The sequence below is a fragment of the Odontesthes bonariensis genome, chromosome 21 (assembly GCF_027942865.1).
Source record: "Odontesthes bonariensis isolate fOdoBon6 chromosome 21, fOdoBon6.hap1, whole genome shotgun sequence".
NCBI classification, from domain to species: Eukaryota; Metazoa; Chordata; class Actinopteri; order Atheriniformes; family Atherinopsidae; genus Odontesthes; species Odontesthes bonariensis.
The window spans coordinates 21,803,557-21,823,942 of record NC_134526.1 but is presented as its reverse complement, the minus strand read 5'-3'; the positions used below and the strand labels follow the sequence as shown (position 1 = coordinate 21,823,942).

The 20,386-nt window shown below is 42.7% G+C and overlaps 3 protein-coding genes across 9 annotated transcripts; 2 read left to right on the top strand and 1 right to left on the bottom strand.

Annotated features, from left to right (window-relative positions):
* Positions 1-5,380, bottom strand: drg2 (developmentally regulated GTP binding protein 2). Of its 3 annotated transcripts, none has more exons than XM_075455050.1 (14): positions 5,339-5,380; positions 5,001-5,093; positions 3,553-3,713; positions 3,267-3,356; positions 3,116-3,176; positions 2,844-2,934; positions 2,675-2,747; positions 1,517-1,607; positions 1,281-1,378; positions 1,100-1,176; positions 904-992; positions 722-780; positions 541-594; positions 1-319 (listed from the first exon to the last, which is right to left on the bottom strand). In XM_075455050.1, exons 2-14 carry the CDS (start codon positions 5,062-5,064, stop codon positions 233-235), a joined length of 1,095 nt encoding a protein of 364 aa, XP_075311165.1. In that variant the 5' UTR covers positions 5,065-5,093; positions 5,339-5,380; the 3' UTR covers positions 1-232. The 3 variants fall into 3 exon arrangements, with proteins under 3 accessions (XP_075311165.1, XP_075311163.1, XP_075311164.1); XM_075455048.1 differs by having other exon boundaries at positions 5,204-5,372; XM_075455049.1 differs by having other exon boundaries at positions 5,262-5,372.
* gfer (growth factor, augmenter of liver regeneration (ERV1 homolog, S. cerevisiae)) lies at positions 5,380-7,752 on the top strand. Of its 2 annotated transcripts, XM_075455055.1 has the most exons (4): positions 5,380-5,438; positions 5,560-5,809; positions 6,017-6,228; positions 6,417-7,752. In XM_075455055.1, exons 2-4 carry the CDS (start codon positions 5,597-5,599, stop codon positions 6,577-6,579), a joined length of 588 nt encoding a protein of 195 aa, XP_075311170.1. In that variant the 5' UTR covers positions 5,380-5,438; positions 5,560-5,596; the 3' UTR covers positions 6,580-7,752. The 2 variants fall into 2 exon arrangements, with proteins under 2 accessions (XP_075311170.1, XP_075311169.1); XM_075455054.1 differs by having other exon boundaries at positions 5,380-5,809.
* Positions 7,753-7,851: 99 nt separating this feature from the next.
* syngr3a (synaptogyrin 3a) lies at positions 7,852-18,560 on the top strand. 4 transcript variants are annotated; one of them, XM_075455053.1, is made up of 6 exons: positions 7,852-8,791; positions 12,042-12,276; positions 12,650-12,795; positions 13,895-14,089; positions 14,622-14,663; positions 15,636-18,560. In XM_075455053.1, exons 1-5 carry the CDS (start codon positions 8,690-8,692, stop codon positions 14,631-14,633), a joined length of 690 nt encoding a protein of 229 aa, XP_075311168.1. In that variant the 5' UTR covers positions 7,852-8,689; the 3' UTR covers positions 14,634-14,663; positions 15,636-18,560. The 4 variants fall into 4 exon arrangements, 3 of the variants coding, with proteins under 3 accessions (XP_075311168.1, XP_075311167.1, XP_075311166.1); XR_012768193.1 differs by having other exon boundaries at positions 13,895-14,663; XM_075455052.1 differs by having other exon boundaries at positions 14,622-18,560.
* Positions 18,561-20,386: the final 1,826 nt, after the last annotated feature.

Below are 20,386 nucleotides of genomic sequence, written 5' to 3'. Positions count from 1 at the left end.
TTAAATGTTTTAAAGACTTTATTTCCCCCATTTTCTCTCTCCGAGTCAATCTCGTATCTTAAAAGGGTAGAGTACGCCAGTTTCTGTCCACAATCAGCTCAATTATCTTCCGTTTCTGCGGATCACTGTTTTTGTAAGATTTCATATACAAAATATGGATGTTTGTACATCTACTGTACAGTTTGTTGTTGTTGTTTTTTTTTTTTAAACCTCTCCAGAAGTTTCTCTTCGTTTACTTCTTAACTACTTGGATGACGTCCTCGTGCTCCATGATGTGTGTTAGGCCCACTCTCTGAGGACTGTACTTGGTACTGGTTCCCTGAAAAGACAATGCGGTTCAGAAACACAGACTATGTAATGTAATATTATATAATACATAAAATCTGTCAAAAAAAAAAAAGAAAAAAAAAGAAAAACCCTGTTTCATAGAGCATGTGAACCAAATAGACATTCTGTAACGAGGGTGAGAGGACAGTTGTGTATCTTTGGAAAATCTGCCACCAAGTACTGATGGAGCACTGAAAGCTTGACCCTACTTACCCACACCAAGGCATATTTGAACTGGCTGGCTAAGGTTCTGTGGATGCTGTGGCACTGGGAGTTTACAAAGAAAAAATAACAAATTAAAATCAAGCTCATACAAGTTTGCTCGCAACTCGTGCAAATGTTGTGAATACGTCCGTCTCAGTATCTAAAGCGCCTGTGTGCGTGTTCTGCTTACCACATGTTCTACACTTGCTCCTCTCCTCATGATGATGGCGTCGTTAAAGTCTGGGCGCTCTGACAAACGAGAAATACAGAATGTATTCTAAGACCTACAGTATATACATGTCAATCATGACAGTCTCTTGAATGAATCAACACTTGTATGTGTGTGTGTGAGAGATATTTATGGATGGATACCTCCTCTTTTCTTTGTATAAATGCAAATCAGCGCCAGGTATTCCCACAACCTCTCCAGGAGGTAATCCAGGTTCAGCTTCATACCACAGCTGGAGCACACATGTGGACAGAGACAAGAGGAACCCGTTTAACTCCCGCACACCCGAATAAAGGGAGGAAGATCAATGCTTCCAAACAAGACACGCCGCTATCTGACCTGATGACAACACTGTTAGGTCTGCGTGCCAGCCGGTCCACCTCCTCGATGGAGATCTGATCCACCTTATTGTACACCTGAGGACGCAGACAATAAGCGTTAGGACAGACAATAGACAAAGAGGTGAAGCACGGTTATGAGGCAAGGCGCTTAGACCTGAGCCAGGCAATTACTGACATACATAAAGACAAGGCATGTAAACTCTGTTCCCAACGATGACGTCAATGAACTCGTCTGGTGTGCTGTCCTCCCTGAAGAGCACTTCTGCATTAAAGATTTCTGAGGAGAGGGATTAAAGAAAAGCGTGGCCATAGAAAGTACAACTGATTCAAAGAAAAGACTTAGCGGAGCAGTCTGAAATTACAGGTTTGGTTTTCTGCGTGCCGCCTCCTCTGATGCTGGCAGACTGAAGGATACTGTATTCATGGAGGATGAGCTGAACAAGCTTCTCTGAGCATTGAGTGAGAGGAACGGTGGAGTTGTAGGAGAGGCCACCGCCTTTCTTGGGCTACAGGTGAAGACAAAGGAGAGCAGCTCAACATATTTAACTACTTGGACAATCGGGTAAAACCTTTAACTTGGTTGGCAATAACTTGAAAGCTCATTGGGCCTCATGCAACAACCGTTCGTACGCACAGATTTGTTCTTACGTCGTGCGTACGAGTGATTTATGAGAATTTGCGCATTCACCAATCTTTTCGTATTTTACATTTTCTTTCAGGTACACACAGAATTTACGAGTGATCGAGACATGTCGTAGGAGTTTTGTAAAATAGTCCGCTGTTATTCCAATCAAGTTTGTTTGACTAATGGATTGTATATTTAATTACTGCTAAAAACTATCTAAAAACTGCTCTATAGCCCAGAGAAGGCATACCAGATTTGCACAATATTGCCATGAACGAGGCTCCACCTGAACCAACCCAGGCAGACCAGAAGGGGTGGTGCCTGAAGACCCCCCTCATGGACCACCCCATCAAAGTGCCATCATGATGAGGCAACAACTGATTGCACGGCTTTAGTTGCAGTCATCGGGCGCCTGCCCAGGGCGAGACGTTTTTTTTTTTAAAGCCATTTTCATATCAAACCATTTATTTTTTTTTATTTCGGTGACCTGGTATTAACAGCACTCGTAATTGCTTCCCATTTCTTGACTTTAGCAGGTCCCGTAATTCCACTGCTGACACTGCTAAAAATGACAGATTTTCCTTTCTGGATCTCTGAAAGCAAAACTTCAAACTCAGAGCCCGTAAAGTTGTTATTTTTGCGCCTTGACGCCATTCTCATGAGGAAGCACAGCCTTATATGGTATAATTGTGGGCGTGGAGTATGCAAATCTACTATCCTCGTGCATGTGCACTTAAATACGCACGGGTGGGATTCTTCATTTACGCAGGTCGTTTACACACTTTTTCCCAAGTTAAGAGCGTTTGTTGAATCTGACGTGACGTGTTCGTACGAGACCTTCTTACGAAAAAAGTAAGAGAAATTTAGAATAAAAATACGAAGATTTTCTTGCATGAGGCCCATTGCGGCCCCACAGGATGCATGAAGACAACACGACGTAAACTGTACCTTGAAATAAATATTTGGTTTCGTCCTGTTGAGCCTGATGCCCACCGTCTCCAACTCTTTCTCTAGAAGTTCTCTTGAGAGAAAAGGAAAAGGTAAAGATAAGAGCTGGTGATAACAACGGCTGTATACCCGCCCTCAAAGTCCACCTGACCCGTGCACACTGACACACCTCTGAACCTCTCCTTTGGTGGCGTCCAACATCATGATGACAACGTCTGCTGTTCTGGCAACGGCGATGACTTGTCGACCTCTACCCTTTCCTATAAAAGCATCACAGGTCAGTATATCACAACCACTGTGTTACAAGAAGACTTTTTAGGAACACAGATATACATACATTTAATTCTTGCTACCACATTCTTGCTACCTATCTTTTTAGATGCTACAGAACTCCAGCTTCTGTTTATCTTAAATGTAACAAACCCAAAAAACTGAGCGTACCTTGGGCGGCACCCTCTATGATTCCTGGCAGATCTAGCAACTGGATGTTGGCCCCTTTGTACTAAAGGACAAATAACAATGGAAGAGATGCAGCGTGACAAAGACTTTAAAAATAGCCAAAAAACACGTGTACACATGTGGATGCGTGTACCTCTATGACACCAGGTATGCAGGTGAGGGTAGTGAACTCGTAAGACGCGGCTTCACTGGCTGTTGATGTCATCAAGCTGAGAAAGGTGGACTGCAGGGATCAACAGAGAATTTGGTTAAAGCAGCATATCTTACTTATCTGTTAACTGTTTCTTTACAGTCATCTGAGAAATACACCCTTTAATTCTATTATTCTGCAGATCATATATATAAGTTTTTCCCTCCCACCCTGCAGTTCTATATCCAAACCAAGAAACCCAAGTCAGTACATAAGAGTCTCCACTTACTTTACCCACGGAGGGGAAACCAATAAGCGCAACGCGAGCATCTCCTGATTTCATAACATCGAAGCCCTCGCCTTTGGCCCCCGACGACTTGGAGGGCTCCAGAAGCTGAGATCTGTATTTGGCTAACTTGGCCTTCAGCAAACCCAGATGGTACTCAGTAGCTGGAGGGATGGATGAAAACAGCCAGAGAGTAAATCAAAGCAAATGGCTGGTGCCTCGTTTTCAAAGATTTAAAGTGCAGCTACACACTAAGGTTTGAGCCTAACTCCATTCAGCAGAATATATATATATATATATATATATTAATGTTAAACAGTCAGCAAAGATTTAAAAGGAGTGCGAGTATAGACATGCCACGCAGGAGTTGCTCAGTAATTATCCACGGAGGACAGAAAAATGGAAGGTTACGGCCTGTTTAGCTCCAGCTGTGATTTAAAACATCTCTTCTCCATTTCTTTTTCTCCACGCATAGTCTGACGAGCGCAGAGCCGGGATTGGAAGCGTTTTATCTCAGCAGAACAGACACCCATCTTATTCCAGAGCACTGCGCGTTTCTGAGAGTGACTTTCAAGCTTCTAATGACAGTACAGTCACATCGTTAAGTCAGCTAAAAAAAGAAAGCAACACGTGTAACCAACATTGGGTCACATCACGTGAAATGGAGTCAGTTTCAGAATAGTACCATATTCCACTGGATTACAACAAATACAATCTAATCTGAATACTTTCAGATTACTTTTGTATTACCTTTGATTTACGTTGGCATTGTTATCTTTGAACACTTGTATAGCATTGCTGTGGGAATAAAATGAATTTCGTTTACCCTGTAATTACAGTTGGTCAAACCAAATCATGCTTACAAAAACATCCCGGGCACAAACCACGGTTTGTCTGTATTCTGTGTTGCGTTGCTGTAAGTTTTCCTTGGTGCTGTTTAGCGATCAAAGGCCACAGTGAGGATTAACTTGGCAACACATAAAGAGCATTTCCTCATCATTTTTCACTTATTTTAAAATTAAGTCACCATTAACAAAAAAAAAAAAAAGAAACTACAGTGAACACTACTTAGAAATGAATGCTTTAGTTTTATTTTCTGTTGAGTTTCAGAGACATTGAAGAATAACTTAACACTAGCAGTTGACACAGATCTTCCTTTTATCGTGGGAACTATCCTCCCACATAATGTAGTTCATAACTTCTTACTCTCACCATGTCTTAACTATAACCATAGCTCTATAACAAAGCTACGACGCTGTAAGAAAGCCATTTAAGCATATGGGGTCGAACAGTATTAGGTCCCAAAAAGCTGTCGGACCTCACCAGTGAAGTAGTTTTTCAGCTTTCGGACCCCATGAATATAGTAAGTCTACACAACACTTGCATGCAGCTGGCTTCAAGTTCGCTCATCGTGTAGCAACCAGTTAGCTCCGAAGCTCCCCCATTTTTACCTTTATTTTTCTGCGTCCGAGAAATTTCTCTCTCTATTTCCGCGATTTTCTCCAAAATGCCCATAGTGGCAGATCAGCTGGGCAGCAGTTTATCTGCCAAGAAGACAAAACACAACAGAAACGTGTCACTCCACAGTTGTTAGCTCCGTTAGCCACCCGGCTAACCAGCAAACCAGTTATGTTGAACAGTTAAGAAAACACACCAAAAACAGCATAAAATATACGCAGCGCAGTGTATGAACTTCCAAATACAACACATACAATGTCAATTACTGGAATTTTTCAATTATGATAGAAAGCTATAGTAATAGAAGAGTCACTCAGAGGCATGCACGTACAACCGGAACACGGTCCGTTCCCGTGAAAAGTCCGGGAGAAACAAGGAAACGCACGCTTACGAAACTTTTACCGACTGTACTGACGTAGCAGCGTTTGCCGGTGAGTGTGCTGCTGAACCATGGCACAGATAGCTTAAATATTTAGACGCCATTATATTCGCCACTTACTGGTAGCTTAATTTCAACAAGCGTGCATTCCTTTATGCGTTTCGATACGGCAGGTCAGTCAGAGGTAATTAGCTGATACACGGAGCGAACATGGCTGCGCCCTCAGGACATAGCGGACCATCAGCTTCCAAGCCGCACGGGTTTGAGGGTTTTCCGTTCCCAGTGGCCAGCAAACTGCCTGCCGACAGCTCCGGTAAAGAACATGGCGAAACCGGAGAGGTGAAAAAGAAGCCATGTAGAGCCTGTACGGACTTTAAATCGTGGATGAAGGTGCAGAAAGAGCAGACGACACCTGCTGCACAGGTGAGATGAGGTCAAAAAGCACGTCGGCAGGGTGTTGGAGGTTGAATCTTGTCTGAAATAGTTTGAGTTATTTTGGTATAAGAAAGTTTTGTTTCGTCATGATTGGTTTCACCTCCTAGTGCTACTTGTCTCCCTTTGAATTTTCCAGCTGAGTGACTCTGACGTTACCCACTTTTCATATCCAAATGTCCGTTTTGGATCCTGCAGGAGACCCGTGCTGTAGAGACGGAGCAGCAAGACCCACAGTGTCCACTGGACAGGGAAGAGTTGGGGCGAAGCACTTGGTCCTTTCTGCACACCATGGCTGCATATTACCCCGATCAACCGACGTCCATACAGCAACAAGAGATGGGACAGTTCATTGGCCTTTTTTCCAAATTCTTCCCCTGTGAGGAATGTGCAGAAGATCTCCGGGGCAGGTCAGTACGCCACAACATTTCATACGCAAGCCAGCGGTCACATATAAGATCTTCCAACAACTTAAGTAGGTGTAATGTTGCATGTCAAATCTCTTCAAGTTTCTTACTTTTGGATTTAACACAAACAAGCGAGTGGTTTAAAAAAAAAAAGAAAACAATTATCAACAAGCACCACCTCCTCTCCACAGATTGAAAACCAATCAGCCGGACGCCAGCAACCGCCACGCTCTTTCTCAATGGCTGTGTCGACTTCACAACGACGTTAACGTCCGGCTGGGAAAGCCTGAGTTTGACTGCTCGCGTGTGGATGAGAGGTGGAGAGACGGATGGAAAGATGGCTCCTGCGACTGATTATTTGTGATGAAGGACTAAACGATGAGGCGGCAAGTAGCTCCCATCGGCGCACAACACAACAAAACTGAGCTCACCCAGCTTTCTTCTATGTGACTATATTCACGTGACAAATGGCTCTCCTTGTTTTGTGCTCAGGTGTTGTAACGTAGTGTGGTGATGAAATAAAACACTAGACGAAAAACGAAAGGTTTTCCTCTCCGTTTTTCCAAGTTACGACCTGGAAAACTGTCGCCGTCACGTGTTGGGCTGTAAAACCTTCCAACAGTGCAACCTGTGCCGAGTGTTTTATGTACAGTAACACCACTCCCAGTCTGTGTGGGTTGTGGATGCTATTGCATTTATCTGTATAATATGTTGATGATATGTTACTATGTGAATTTAATTTGCATCCTAGTGAATCTACTCTTCCACACGGGGTCCTCCTCTTGCTGTAGGTCTTTAACCCCTTTAGACTTAGCTTGTCTGCAGAACTATTCATATTTGAGACTTTGCCTTTGAATGCCTAAAGATCTCTTGACTACAACTTTGTGTTTCGTCAGAATCTGCATTTTTACCTCCCCTTAAATTCTGGGCTACTTAGATTCAGAAAAAAATGCAGCTTTACAGGTTGGTGGAGGAACATTGCACGATCGCAAGGGAGTAATTGGACAACGATTGCGTGCTTTGTGAATGTTTATCCTTATCTTTGGCTTTATGGAGTATCAAACCTCCAATTGTGTTTTAAATTGTTTCCTTTACAACTCTGCTGTCTGTTTACATCTGCTCTATGAGCATACATTTTGAAATACTCAAAAGTTGAGGACAGCACTGACCTCTTGTGGTGTTCAGTATTCATACAATATAGAACAGTATAATACTCTGGAGAAATTAGCCATTTTTATAAATCATTCATTACTTGTAGTAAATATTAATATAAATTATTATTTTTTTTACAGTACTTGTGAACAGCACAGCAGAAATACTGCATATTACCTGCTGAGCAGTGGGTAGTTTGAATGATGAGCATATAAAAGACCCCACCTGGACCACCTTTCTCTAATATAGAATTGCATTTATTCTTTTCTAATTAACTTTGTTAGCATTTAATTGGAAATACTCCATAGTCGGAATACAAGTTGCAAAAATGCACATGTCTTTGAAGAGCTCAATAAATCTGCCTTTGAATTTAAAGTCAACTGGTGAAAATCTCCATGTTTCTTTGATTAATCAATCATTTGAAAACTTTTCTTTCTTAAGCATTCGGGAGTAAAAAAACAAACAAAACAGAAATCTTCTCCCCCGAAGGATGTCGCTTTTGTACCAAAATCATGATCTCAGACTGGGTTGACTCGGTTATAACCTGACTCAGCACATTTATAAAAGCCATACACAACTGCTGTTTGATAAAGATCGTTTCATTTCAGTGTCGTGGTGACACTGTGCACTTTTTGTGACGTGACTCCTACTGGAGACAATTGGGAGACAAAGTCTGTTTTATTTACACAGCCAAAACTTACACATTAAAAAATATTCCTTAAAAAAGGCTTTATAGTCTGTATTGGAGACAATGAACCCCCTCCATCTTCAGAGCATTGATTGACATAGATTTAATAAATCTTTCCCCACAAAACAACTAAGGTACTCTTGAATTGAAAGTGAATTCAAAGAAGAATGTTTTTCTAAAACATGTGTAATTAGTTCTGGTGGTACTGAGGGCAGCTTTTTGGGGCTTGAAAATGTATTCGTGTTGTTGTAAGTTATTTATTGGTTGCTTGTTTATTTTTCCGCTTTTCCTATTAACCTGAAGAACAGCTTCCCCTGTGCCCTACGGGTGTGCTTCGCCCATTACTATATGGCATAATATATGCTCGATTTTTATCAACTTATTCAGTCTATTTGCTGAGACCCTCCGACCTCGCCAACGTTCAACGTTGAATTGCGCGCACTGCGCGTCTTATAACGACCTCTCTCGCCAGTCTGTAGGTGCCGCACGTCCGCCTGTGAGTGCTCGCGCGCCTCTGGGAGCGCGCAGGACCCGTCCCTTCCAGCAGCGAGCAGTAGCGCATCCATCCTGCCGTGGAGCCGGGACCGTGGAGCCGCGAGGAGCGCACACACAGAGCGACAGAAGATGGACGGAGTGGGATCGTTCGGGGCGGGCCGGACCGGGTCCACAATTGACCCGATCACATTCGCCAAGCAGCCGCAGACCATCCTAAGATTGCTGTCCTGGGTGAGAGATGTGTTTTTCTCTGTGTACGTGTGTGTGTGTCTGGGTCCTTTGCTGCGCGAAACCCGTGACGTGTTCTCGCTGCAAATATGGGCTCCAGAAATCCGAGAGCTTCCAAACAGGGTGTGTAAACGAATAACTGAAGATGGTTCGTGTGAGAAACACCGTGCAGGGTGTTACCAAGGCCTGGTGGCTGCCTAACAACACGTAACATCTTTCACTACAGATGTTTTCTGGGAGACAAACCAGCCCATTGTCACCCATTAGCCTGCTTTCGGACTACACCTCGCCTGGCAGCGCTTCATAAACACCGCAGAAGATGCGCTGCAGACCAGATTGTGTTGAGAATGAGGAAGACAGACCCACAGAGGCGGATCATTCAGCAGCCTCATCGCTCCCGTTCTCCTGCACCTCATATTTCCCCTTTGTTAAACATCCGGATTTTATTTGGCCTGATACACAAATTGTCCTTATTTATATTGGTATTTTAATCAGCTGATCATTCTACAGCTATACTACTCCACACGGTTGTCGTTCGTCATCCCACCTGTGATTGGTCCGCCACCATCATTACGCACGCATGGCCACGAAGATGCGTCGTGCCCTGGCGTTTGATGTAACGCGTCACCTTTGGGTTACTCGGAGAAGGTCTTATTCAGCAGCGCAGAGGATTTCTGAAACAGAGCAAACAAATGTCCCCATAACGCAGCTCCGGTTTTAATTGGCTCGCTTGAAAGTAATGCTGTTGTTTGGGGTGCGTTTTTTCCTTTTTGTAAATGAAATCATCACATCTGAATATAGTTTCGATCAACAGCTCCTCAACAGATCTTTTTAGGAATCAGCAGTAAAAAGTGAGAGTAAAAGTTATTGGGGTTAGGGTCGTATTATGTACTTGGGTTTAGATACATAAATATTTACAAGGGGCTAAAAGAAAAAGTATATGTATTTTCTATACAGAAAACAAGAAGTTCTTTATATGACCAGGGTAGAGTGGTCCGGTGCATCAAAGGTTGGACAGGGACAGTAACGAGGTCTTTTGTTGTTTTGCTGTGCTGTTTCTATTCCATCCCAGCTTCTTCTTGATACTTGTTAGCGGAGATAAAAAAATAAAAAATAAAACAAACAACAGAAATCTACATGATCAGCCACAACATTAAAACCACTCACAGGTGAAGTGAGTAACACCGATCACATCGTTCCAATGCAATGTTCCGCTGGGAAACAATGCGTCCTGCCATTCATGTGGATGTGTCTCTGGCATGTCTCAAACGTTTAAGCATCGTTTCAGACCAAGCACACACCCCCCACAACAAAACCTTATGGATGAGGTAACTGGGATCTGCAGAATATTAAGACAGTTTTTTTCTAATGTTTCGACTGATTAGTGTGTTTCAAACAGAAGAAATGATGAGAGAGGAAATGATGCTATTTATTTTCAGTTGTAGGAATTCTCGGTCAGAGAGTCAAACCTTTTATAAAGACCTTATATAAACCCACAATGCCTGCTGGGAATCTTCTTCTTAAAGGACTAAGAAAACAAAGGGTCCCTTTTCATTATGCAAAGAAGTGAGTGAAAGTTTCTCCTTTCATGTGGTGATGCAGGACTCCGATATGTAAGCCGCCTTGTCACGCAGAATCACTGAAGGCACTCGAGTGTGTATCTGCTCAGATTATGTCCACTCATGTGATTAGTTTAAAATGTGGATGTGAAATTATCCCTCATCATATGACCCAGACCCCCAAGTACGAGTGCATTGCTTTGTGTGTTTGTGTGTCACATGGCCCTATCCTGCCACATAGCGTTAGTCAGCTGAGCGGTGTCCGTGAGCAAGTCCAGAACAAAAGGAGGAAAAAGATGGAAAATGTAGCAGAGGGATTAGACCTGAAGATGGGAGGCGTTAGCGGTACAAATTGACGCAAAAGTTGAACTGACAGACGAAACTTTGGAGAATTAGATACGGCACTTCTGTCTTTTGTTTTGTTCAGGGCTGTGGGATTCTCAAGGGGAAGGAGAGCGTTCACTTCTTCGGTCAGTCGGAGAGAAAGAGCGGAAACTAGGTTCATACCTTTGGTCTGAGTGCGCTCAAAGAGGCGTTCCACGTGTGTCCACTGTGCCTGCAACAGTGTTTCTGTTTGCTGAGCGAGACACAATTTCCAAAGATCTTGATGAAATGTTTGTCTGACATGCTGTGGTCAATATAAGACCACATCACTCTTCTCAGCTCGGTCTGTACAGCCCTGTTTACAGCAGCCGGTTTTCAAGAAGGTGGGTCCAATCCACTCCACTCCATCCCTCTCTTCTGCCAACGGTGGTACAGATTGTGCCACTAAGCAAATGTAATTCGGATACAAATTACAGACAATAAGCCCAGCAGCACATGTGAGAAAACTACAATACCAAGCCAGAGACCTCACAGCAAGCCAAATTCTCACTACCACACACCAAACCTACCCATATATACTTACATTCCCCTCATCTACAGTTCAGCCACAGACGGTTGGTACTGCTGGTACCTCTTTTTGGGTAAAATCTCATCACAAGCTATGCGTTGAGCTGGCACAGGTTGGCAGAAACACTGGACCGCAGCTATTAATGCTGAACTCATGTTACACACAGCCCGCGTGAACCCTGGACTTCACTGATGGAACGTTCTCGCCTTTAGGTTTTCAGAGGCTCACGTTAAGAACTTGTGCTTGGATGGGTGGCATTCCACTGATGTTTATAAGCCTGTTTCTGTAATGTGCTCAATCAATGCCTTTTGATGGTGTATTCAATAACTAATGGGAACTGTAGATTTCCTGCATCCACCGGGAAAATTTGAACAAGACGCCAACCAGAAGTTGGACATCCTAGGCAGGAAGTTGGGAGAGGCTTTTTTATTAAATGATTTTCCTAGAAGGGTATCTTACCAAGTCATTTGTTACTCTCGCTCTAATTAAAGATTGAACTAATGGTACAGTGAATGCGGCATGATGGGAAGTTATGGGTGGAGAGAAGATAGGGAGGCTGGATTATTCTTCTCTGAGATGAGACTGATGTAACACGAAGTCTGAAAGTCTCACTGAAGGACACGTTTTCAGACCAAACAAAGTGAAAGGATTGCGTGTTGTTCTTATGGTCTCAAGAACAGAATAATATATGTATTTTTTCACATCAGGTCGTTTTTAAAAGTCAGAGAAAGAAAGAAGGAAATATCAGTCCCATAATGATGAATTTGAATGTTAATCTGTTTTTTTCTCCTCCCACCCGCAGATATTTTCCCTGGTGGTCTTCGCCTCCATCGTGAATGAGGGTTATGTTAACATGGGCAGTGAGCGCCTCCACTGTGTCTTCAACAAGAATGGAGACGCATGTAACTACGGCGTGTTTGTGGGCCTGGTGGGGCTGCTGGCGTGCTCCTTCTTCTTCCTGCTCGACTACAAGTTCTCCTCCATCAGCTCTGTTAAAGACAGGAAGAAGGCTGTGATGCTTGAGATTGGCTTTTCGGGTGAGGAGGCAAATAAGCTCAGTTACAGTTACAGACACAAGCAAACAGCGAAGACATACATGCTTGAAAGAAAAAAACCAAGGCGAGTTTGACATAAAGGCTGTTCAAAAAGCTGTGGTTCTCCAAACAGCTAAATTGAAGCCTAACCCATCATGTTTGTTTCAGATGACCATTTTGCACCACAACACTTTAGGAGAAATGAAACCATTAACAGCTATCACGTATTAGAGAAATGAGAGTATTTTTAACTTCCAAACGAAACAGGCTTCAGGCGAGCAGGATTTGAGAAATCATCGTCCATTGTTTTCTACCTCAAATATGTCAAGAGTGAACATGGGAAATAACCATTTGTTGTTTTGATGGTCTCTGGCAGGTTTCTGGACCTTTCTGTACTTTGTAAGTTTCTGCTTCCTGGCCAATCAGTGGTCTCGGACCAAAACCGAAGATCTGCCTCTCAACCAGGGGGCCGATGCAGCTCGGGCAGCAATCGCCTTCTCTTTCTTCTCTATAATCACATGGGTAAGAGCAGAAAGTGACACACTAACACTCGCAGTACAAAACAGAGGCATATACATATTTATGACAAAAAGAAAAGAAGAAAGCCAACTAAAAATTTGCTTTATGTGAAAAGGTGAGACGAGAAGATGATCGCACTGTCTGTGTGTGTAGCTAGAGCCAGAAGCTGATGGCTTAGCACAGGAATTGGGAACAAAGATGACATTGCTTCCTTGTTTCGCACAAATAAAATTACGCTGACAAGCACAGCTAAAGCTCACTGATTAGCATTGGCTATGATAATCAATTTACCTTAAATCAAATTGGAAAACTGTCAATGTATGAGGGTTAAACTAGCTACATAAGCTAATAAGTTAGTCTATGACTTGACAGGGAGCAGCAGGCCACTGAACTTTCCCCAGGTTGCCAGTTGCCAAATGGAGGAAACCATTGATTTGATGTTTTTGGATATATCATGAAAAATCTGCACCGACTTAGTTTCTTGTGTGGCTGAAATGTGCTTTTATAATTTAGACAACCTAACTGTGGGTATGGTCAAAGAGTCAATTTAAAGAAAAAAAAAAAAAAAAAAAAAAAAAAAAAAAGACCTTTATCTTGTTGGGAAACATCAAGGGCTTCAGGAAATATGTTACAAAAAATTGGCTCAAGAATCCAACCATGGTTACACTGAGATGTTATCCTAACTAGTGAAACTATCTTATTTGTATAATAAGACTTTAGTAGAAATTTTTACTTAATCATCAAGGTTGGCAATTCAAAAAAAGTGAAGAAAAAGATGTTGACACAGGCTGCTCAGCTATGCTGCTCGCACTCAAATTCATTTACAAGAACTCCAATTATTATTAGTACAACTGCAGCACATACCTGCGCGTTACTTTGAATGCTGCGGCCACAAGACATTGTTGATGGGAATTAACTGACGCTCTTTTCATCATCATATACAGAAGTGAACTGGCTCTTGTCATGGTTGCCACTTCGAGACTTCTCAGTGATGTCAGTCAGAGAAGAACCAAAGCAAAAACAATCCATTCAACCAAGCCGTTTGACTTTTGCAGCACCTTCAGACATTTACTTGTTTTGCTTTCCTCTGCTGCCTCCCCAGGCTGGCCTAACAGTTCGCGCGGTCCAGAAATATCTGCTCGGTACGGACATGACCCTGTTCGCCACCGAGCACATGGACGGCGGTGCACCCACTCAACCATACCCCTCCAATTCACCAGTCGGCGGGACCACTGAGACCACAGAGACCTACCAGAGCCCGCCATTCACCGAGAACAACTCTGCACCTACATACCAGGTTCCCATTTACTAGAAAAGATGGCGGAGGAGGAATATGGGGGGGAAAATTCAGATGAGAGCGAATTGCTTTCTGTGACTTCTGTTTCGAGTGCAGTTGTTTGCGTTGACCTGGGCCGAGTTTTCAATAACTGTTAAAAAAAGTGGCCTCTGCTTCTTTGTTTCCCCTCTTTGTTCCCTGGCCTTTCTGAACATTCCAGCTTTATCTGCGTTTTTCTAGACCTTGGCTTTGGAAACTCTGTTGTCCTAGGGTCAGAGCAGAGGAATCAAAAGAAAAACTAAAGGAGGAAAGGCAGAAGAGGAGGCCACTTTCCAGTATTCAAACACTTTTTGTTGAAAAAAAAGAAAAGAGAAAAACAGATGAAGGGATCAGCAGGTGGTTCCACCACAACAAAGCTGTATCAGATTACTGAAAGTAGTGCACGAGGCGCTCGCATACAAAACCTTCATCGAATTCTTTAAAAAAAAATGTTTAAGTGTCAAAATCAACCTTTAATGCTAAAAACTGCGGGGAATGTTCTCTTTCTCTTTAGCTACAATTATAGCTCCTCCCACATTTCCAGCTGCAGTTACAGGTGAGCATCTGCATCGAACCTGCATGTTTCCAAACTTAGATATCAACTAAGTGCCATACTGTACTGCGTGTTTCAGACAGTGACTTAATTTAGTAGATTTCCACATGCTGTAAAAAAAAACAAAAAAAACAACAACAAACAAACAAAAAAAAAACAACAACGATGTTTTGTGACCTAGTGCAATATCTCACATTCTTCTCTGAGTTGGTATATACTGTACTGTGTGTAGGCAAGTTAGCGTCAGACTAGTTGGATCTTTAGGCACCGTCTCAAATGACACGCTAGTCTCTGAATAGTAAGAAAATCTCAGGCAAATTTCCAAGCTCAAATTTTTTTAACCAAGCAGGTCACGGCTCGCATCTGCAGCAGCTGCAAACATGAATGCAGGCTAAAAAAATTAAAGAGGCATTCTTATAGTCTTTTCAACGTCTTTGGTCTTCCTTAGAGTCCATTGCTTTAAAACATCATTTAAAGCAGAATCTGGCGTGTTCCTCGACAACACAGTCACCATGGATGAGTCAGATTTGATTTCTCTTGCGTGGACGGGTCAGTTGGATTTCCCTCGGGATTCATTTTGCAAACGTTGACTCCCAATGAATCACTTCTCCGTCTGTTGCACTCATGTGCCAGGCAGGGGTGGATTACTAAATAGACCCGACTGGCTCCTGTGCTGGAAGTGATACGTCACATTTTGTGTTGGAAAGTCAAAAAGACACAAGATGACAACAAATTGTGTGTGCCTATGAGCCCGTGGTCTCACAATCCATCCACAGTGCAAGAGAGTATATAGACATGTGGTGTGTCATTTGAGACGGTGTCCTATGTTGAGTGTTGTGTGTGCAAAACGGGGCGAGTGGGGTGGATACCTTAGGTCCGCTTATGTTTACGTTCTTAAAAGCTGCCAAACTGCCCTTGCGTTCTTGTCGTCGTTCTCTAATTACCACGTTACTGCTTTGTTGTTGATGCCGGCAGGATTTTTCAGGAGGAACAACAGATGAACTTCTCTCAAGGTCGGGGTTGCTGGAGGATTCAGTTAAGTCTCAGGCAAAAGGAAATCCTTGTGTTGAGGATCGCTAGCTGGCAACTAATCGATCCTGCAATCCTGCCTTGGATTTGGGTGGGGGGGGGGAGGCGGGAGGGGTCATAATTGGTCGCCATTGGTGACAGGGACTAGTGCTGAATGGATGGGGGTCACTAGTGGCCCTAATGTAGATAGCAACGATGCTAACCACGCCAGTGTGCAGCAGTATCTCTGCGTTTTGGTTCACATACACCCACCATCGGTGAATCTGTCGTTTTCGTGTGTGTGTGATGGTGTGATGGTGTGAGTGTGTCCATGTGCAACAAGTGGACACATACATGTGGATCAGCATGCATGACGGGTCTTATATGTGTGTATGTGTCTGTGTGTTAGTGTGCAATTGTGTGGATGTGTGTGGCTGGTTGAGTTTTGGGTCTCAGTGCGGACGAGGGGATCTCAAGTCTGTTACAGCATTTAATATTTACCCCAGAAATGAAACTAATCTTCAGCTAAATGTATTATCAATATCACTGTAAAGATATTTGAAATGTAAAGTAGGAAGTTGAGAGTTTAGTTTAGTTTTTTGCCGAACAGAGCCAAATATAAACGTTAATGTCAAAGTGATATGACTGACATGTAGAACGCTTTGCCTGCTCTTCTAATGGATCCAGTGTGAAGTTACCGCTGCTTACCAGAGACGCCACTGATGCGGGTTTAAGAAGTAATCATGACATTAATGCATGACTATGTTCTATAGAATTAATGATATATATTGAATACTATGCCATTTCCATTAGGTTTTGCATAGATTTGCAGAAATGTGCCCGTAAAGCCAAACAACACGCTCTTTCCTCAGCGCTTTCTCACCCGTGTGATCCTGGCGATCACACACATGCACCCACAAATGTGCCAATACGCAAAACCGTTCCAGAGTTTCTAACGTTACTGCTCCAAAGAACTTTAACCTGTAGTAAAAAACGAATCCAATCCCAGATTCCAGCAGCTGGAGCTGCAGGATGCTAATGGAAATGTGGATTTGTGTTCTGGCTCTCGTGTTTCAGTCCTGAAGATAACAGAACGCATATTATATATATATATATACATATATTAAAAATTGTAACAAATCAAAGATAGACAGGTTAATTGTAGAAGTGTGTTTGTAAAAAGCACTTTCAGAATTGAATAAATAATGGCAAATTAAAGCCCTTCATACAATTCCAACTGTCCCTTGTTTCAGCATAAGAGAATTGAATTAAATGTTTTATTTCTCTTTTGCTGAGGGACAATTTAGTGGTATGATTTTGTTTTTAGGGGGAGTATGCAGCGGTTAGGTGCTGGCGTTTAAGGTATGTTGGGTGGGGCTACCATTAGGCCTAAGAGGTGCACATTAGAGGCTTCTCAAAGTCCAGGCTGGATCTTTAATGGCTACGTTTCCAGGATGCCACATAAAATCTCCCTGAAGGACTCTCTGATGAAGTTAGTCCATCATTCTGTGAAATGCTTTGTTTTCCCTGTATTTGTTGCCACCTTAAAGTCAGAGCATCGTACTGTGTTCCATCTAAGAACAGCAAAGTATAAATTGCTAGGAATTAAGAAAAAAAAAAGGGCATGACTTGGAAAGCCCCATCCCACGAAGGAAGCATCACTGACTGTGAAAAGCAACCCTTGGTGTGTTTTGCAAACGTTTGTGCCCATTGGCTGCCAAGTTACGTAAGCCCGAACACCTCTGCTCGCCATTTCCCAAAGCACGCCTCCCCCATAGATACATTTCCCTTCAGCGCGTCCATTGGTTTCAGCCAATTCCAACAAGAATCTAGACTGATCCAAAACTGACCCGTTGCTTTGTCTTTTGGGTTTGGTGCTGTGAAAACACGTCGATGGCCATTCCAGTGCCGGATTTATAAACCCTCATCGAGTATTTCCAAAATTCTGTCCATTATACTCACTTTTAAAGGAAGATAGATGATTGGCATGCTTTTGAAAATGGCCAGTAATAATATAACGATAAGTATGGGAAAGCACTAGTGTGGTCCTTTAAGTCATCATCATTATTTGTTTGGCAGACGCCGTCTCATTTCGTTTGTGTGAGACTGAGATATTGCTGGCTGTGTTGGGTACTACGGGGGATTTATTGGGTAGTCTGGGGTTCTGTCGGGTCAGGCTATGTTATTGTTCTCAGTGCTTCGGTCTTTTCTTCAGTCAGTGTGGTAGATGAAAAATTAATATGAGCATTCTCTGTGTTTTGTGCTCTGGCCCACGTACACTAACGTGGTATTGGTCGATTTGTACAAATCAGTATGTTCATGAAGTAAATGGAACTCGTGTGTGATGCTGTCCAGGGTCTGGTTTGTCCTGTACTACTGAAAATAAGAAAATATTATCAATGACAATTATGTATTACCTAGAACACACTCACTTTGTTGGAGGTACTTTGCTGGCCGCTTGTAAAAGGGCCAAAGTCAAAGTTTTATGCGATCGGTCTGTTGTTTTGTGAGACGGAGGTAATAAAAAGGCTGTTTTATGCAGTAATGCTGCCGCCATCAATGGTGTGGTTTAGAGTAAAATACATTGCATGGATATTACAATACACCCACCTCTCCACCTCATCCCACACCCCCTGGTTATATTGATGGAAAAAAAAGAAAAGAAAAAAAAATTCCTCCCCATTAACCGACAAACAAGCAAGCATCGATTTTGTAACGTGCTACCCCTTTAACATGTTTTTACTGAGTTGTTTCTTCCTGTTTGGAAGTTGTTCGGCCTCTTCAGTGTAAGCTCGCTGTGTACAGAGATGTGTGTCACTGTGTATTACCTGAATGTCTCTGGACTGCAGTCTGACCGTGACGCCAATAAAAAGAAAACATGTTTTGGACTAACCCGTTTTCTGTGATGATTTTTTTTTAGCAGCAGGAAAAGGTTTCAGTTGGTTCTAAAGGCCTTCAACGTGCAGCAAAACACAGCAACTGATAGCTTAAGACCCCTTTTTAAAGTCGGCACACAATGATGGTGCGTTCCTTTTAGCTGGGAACTTATGAAGAAACAGATGAGAAAAGTAATGAAGAAAGTGTTTGTCAAGGAAAATGGTTGGCTTTCTTAGATTGTTTTTAACACATTGCCGATCAGTTTTGGTATCAACCAATGGGGAAATTTTTCATTTACTCAAATATGTCATAAGTGAACATATAAAGCACTTTGGGAGAGAAACTAAACACATCTACACAAAAGTTGTTTTTGGGCTCAAAATAATGGATTGTTGATATTACTTCCATCCACAACATTCTACTTGAAGCTTCCCCTTCCTGTTGCTCCACGCGATGATGAATTTCACAATGAGCAGAGGTTTATTTTCCCCTTTTTTTCTGTTGAACTTTCAGACAGGAGAGCTCACGTTAACCTCAAGCACTCCCGTATGATCTCCCATTTTAATCCAACGCAGGAGGTCGCCCGATCCCAGAGGCAGCAGAGCAACCCACAACATAAAACCTCCACCACCATGCTGCGCAGCCGGCACAAGGTTCCTCTGCTGAAATCTATTTTCAACCAAACAACTTAAGTCTTTGATACGCTGTGCAGAACTGGCGAACTGCAGTTTTGTTCCAAAGTTTGTTTTAGGACAGAAAAAGCTCCTTTCAGCACACTTTTAAGACACACAGGTTAAATCTGTGCACTGTAGACGCATTTATTTTAACACCAACAGTATGCATTTGCAAGTTCTGTCTCCGTTTGCATCACGCACAGCACTGTGCAAAACTTTTGAGGCACCTCTCATTTCTTTTTGCTTCCAAGGAGTCTCGACTTTCTTGTAATCTTTTAAAAATGGCCTTCGTCAAAAGTCCTCAAGACTTTCTGAAGCTCTGTCAAAGTTTTTCTTTGGACATTGGCTGATTTTTTCACTCGTTTTAAGAGCGGTCCGAGTAGCCGACCATTTTCATTTGGGCCACTGAAACTGACCTATGAATCATTCAAGCATAAACAGACAAGCAACTGGGTTAAGAAGCCATGTTAAAATGTATCTTTAGGCAGTCGCATAGAAAGATACGGTGTCCACATTTCTTTAGTTGTATCTGCAAAAAATACCAAAGATGACGACGCAAAATAGTAGTTTCTTTTTTACACGGAGATTCCCCGAATCGCTGTTGGCCGACAACTTGACATAACTCTGCACGGTGTGCTGCGTCAGTTATAGAAATTGTGGAAAACCGGGCAAAAGAAAGTGGAGCGCAAAAAGAACAGCAGATGAACAGTGTCTGAAAGTGATGTCCTTAAGAAATAAGAAAAAAAAAATAAGGTCCAGAGCCCGGGCCTCAACATCATTGAAGCAGTGTGGCATCATCTTGACAGAGAACGGTATAAAAAGGCAGCCGACATCCAAAGAAGAGCTTTGGGATGTCCTTCGATATTCCTGAAGACTACTCAAAGTAAATGACAGGAAGGTTTGTCTCAGAGGGTTCAGGCTGTGTTTTGTTTTTGCTTAATTTACTGCATTTTCATTCATGTTGGCACACATTTCCAAAAAAGCCGCTGTAACCATTTCCCCATTTTCACCGCCTATATGAGACGAAATGAGGGGTGTTTCACAGTGTTTGGCACAGTACTGCGTTCCGATTTTGAGCTGGAAACTACTGGTAATTTGAACTTTACACCACGACGGCACACACACCTTGGATTTGGAGATCGGATCCACCCTCTGAGGAGTCACTTC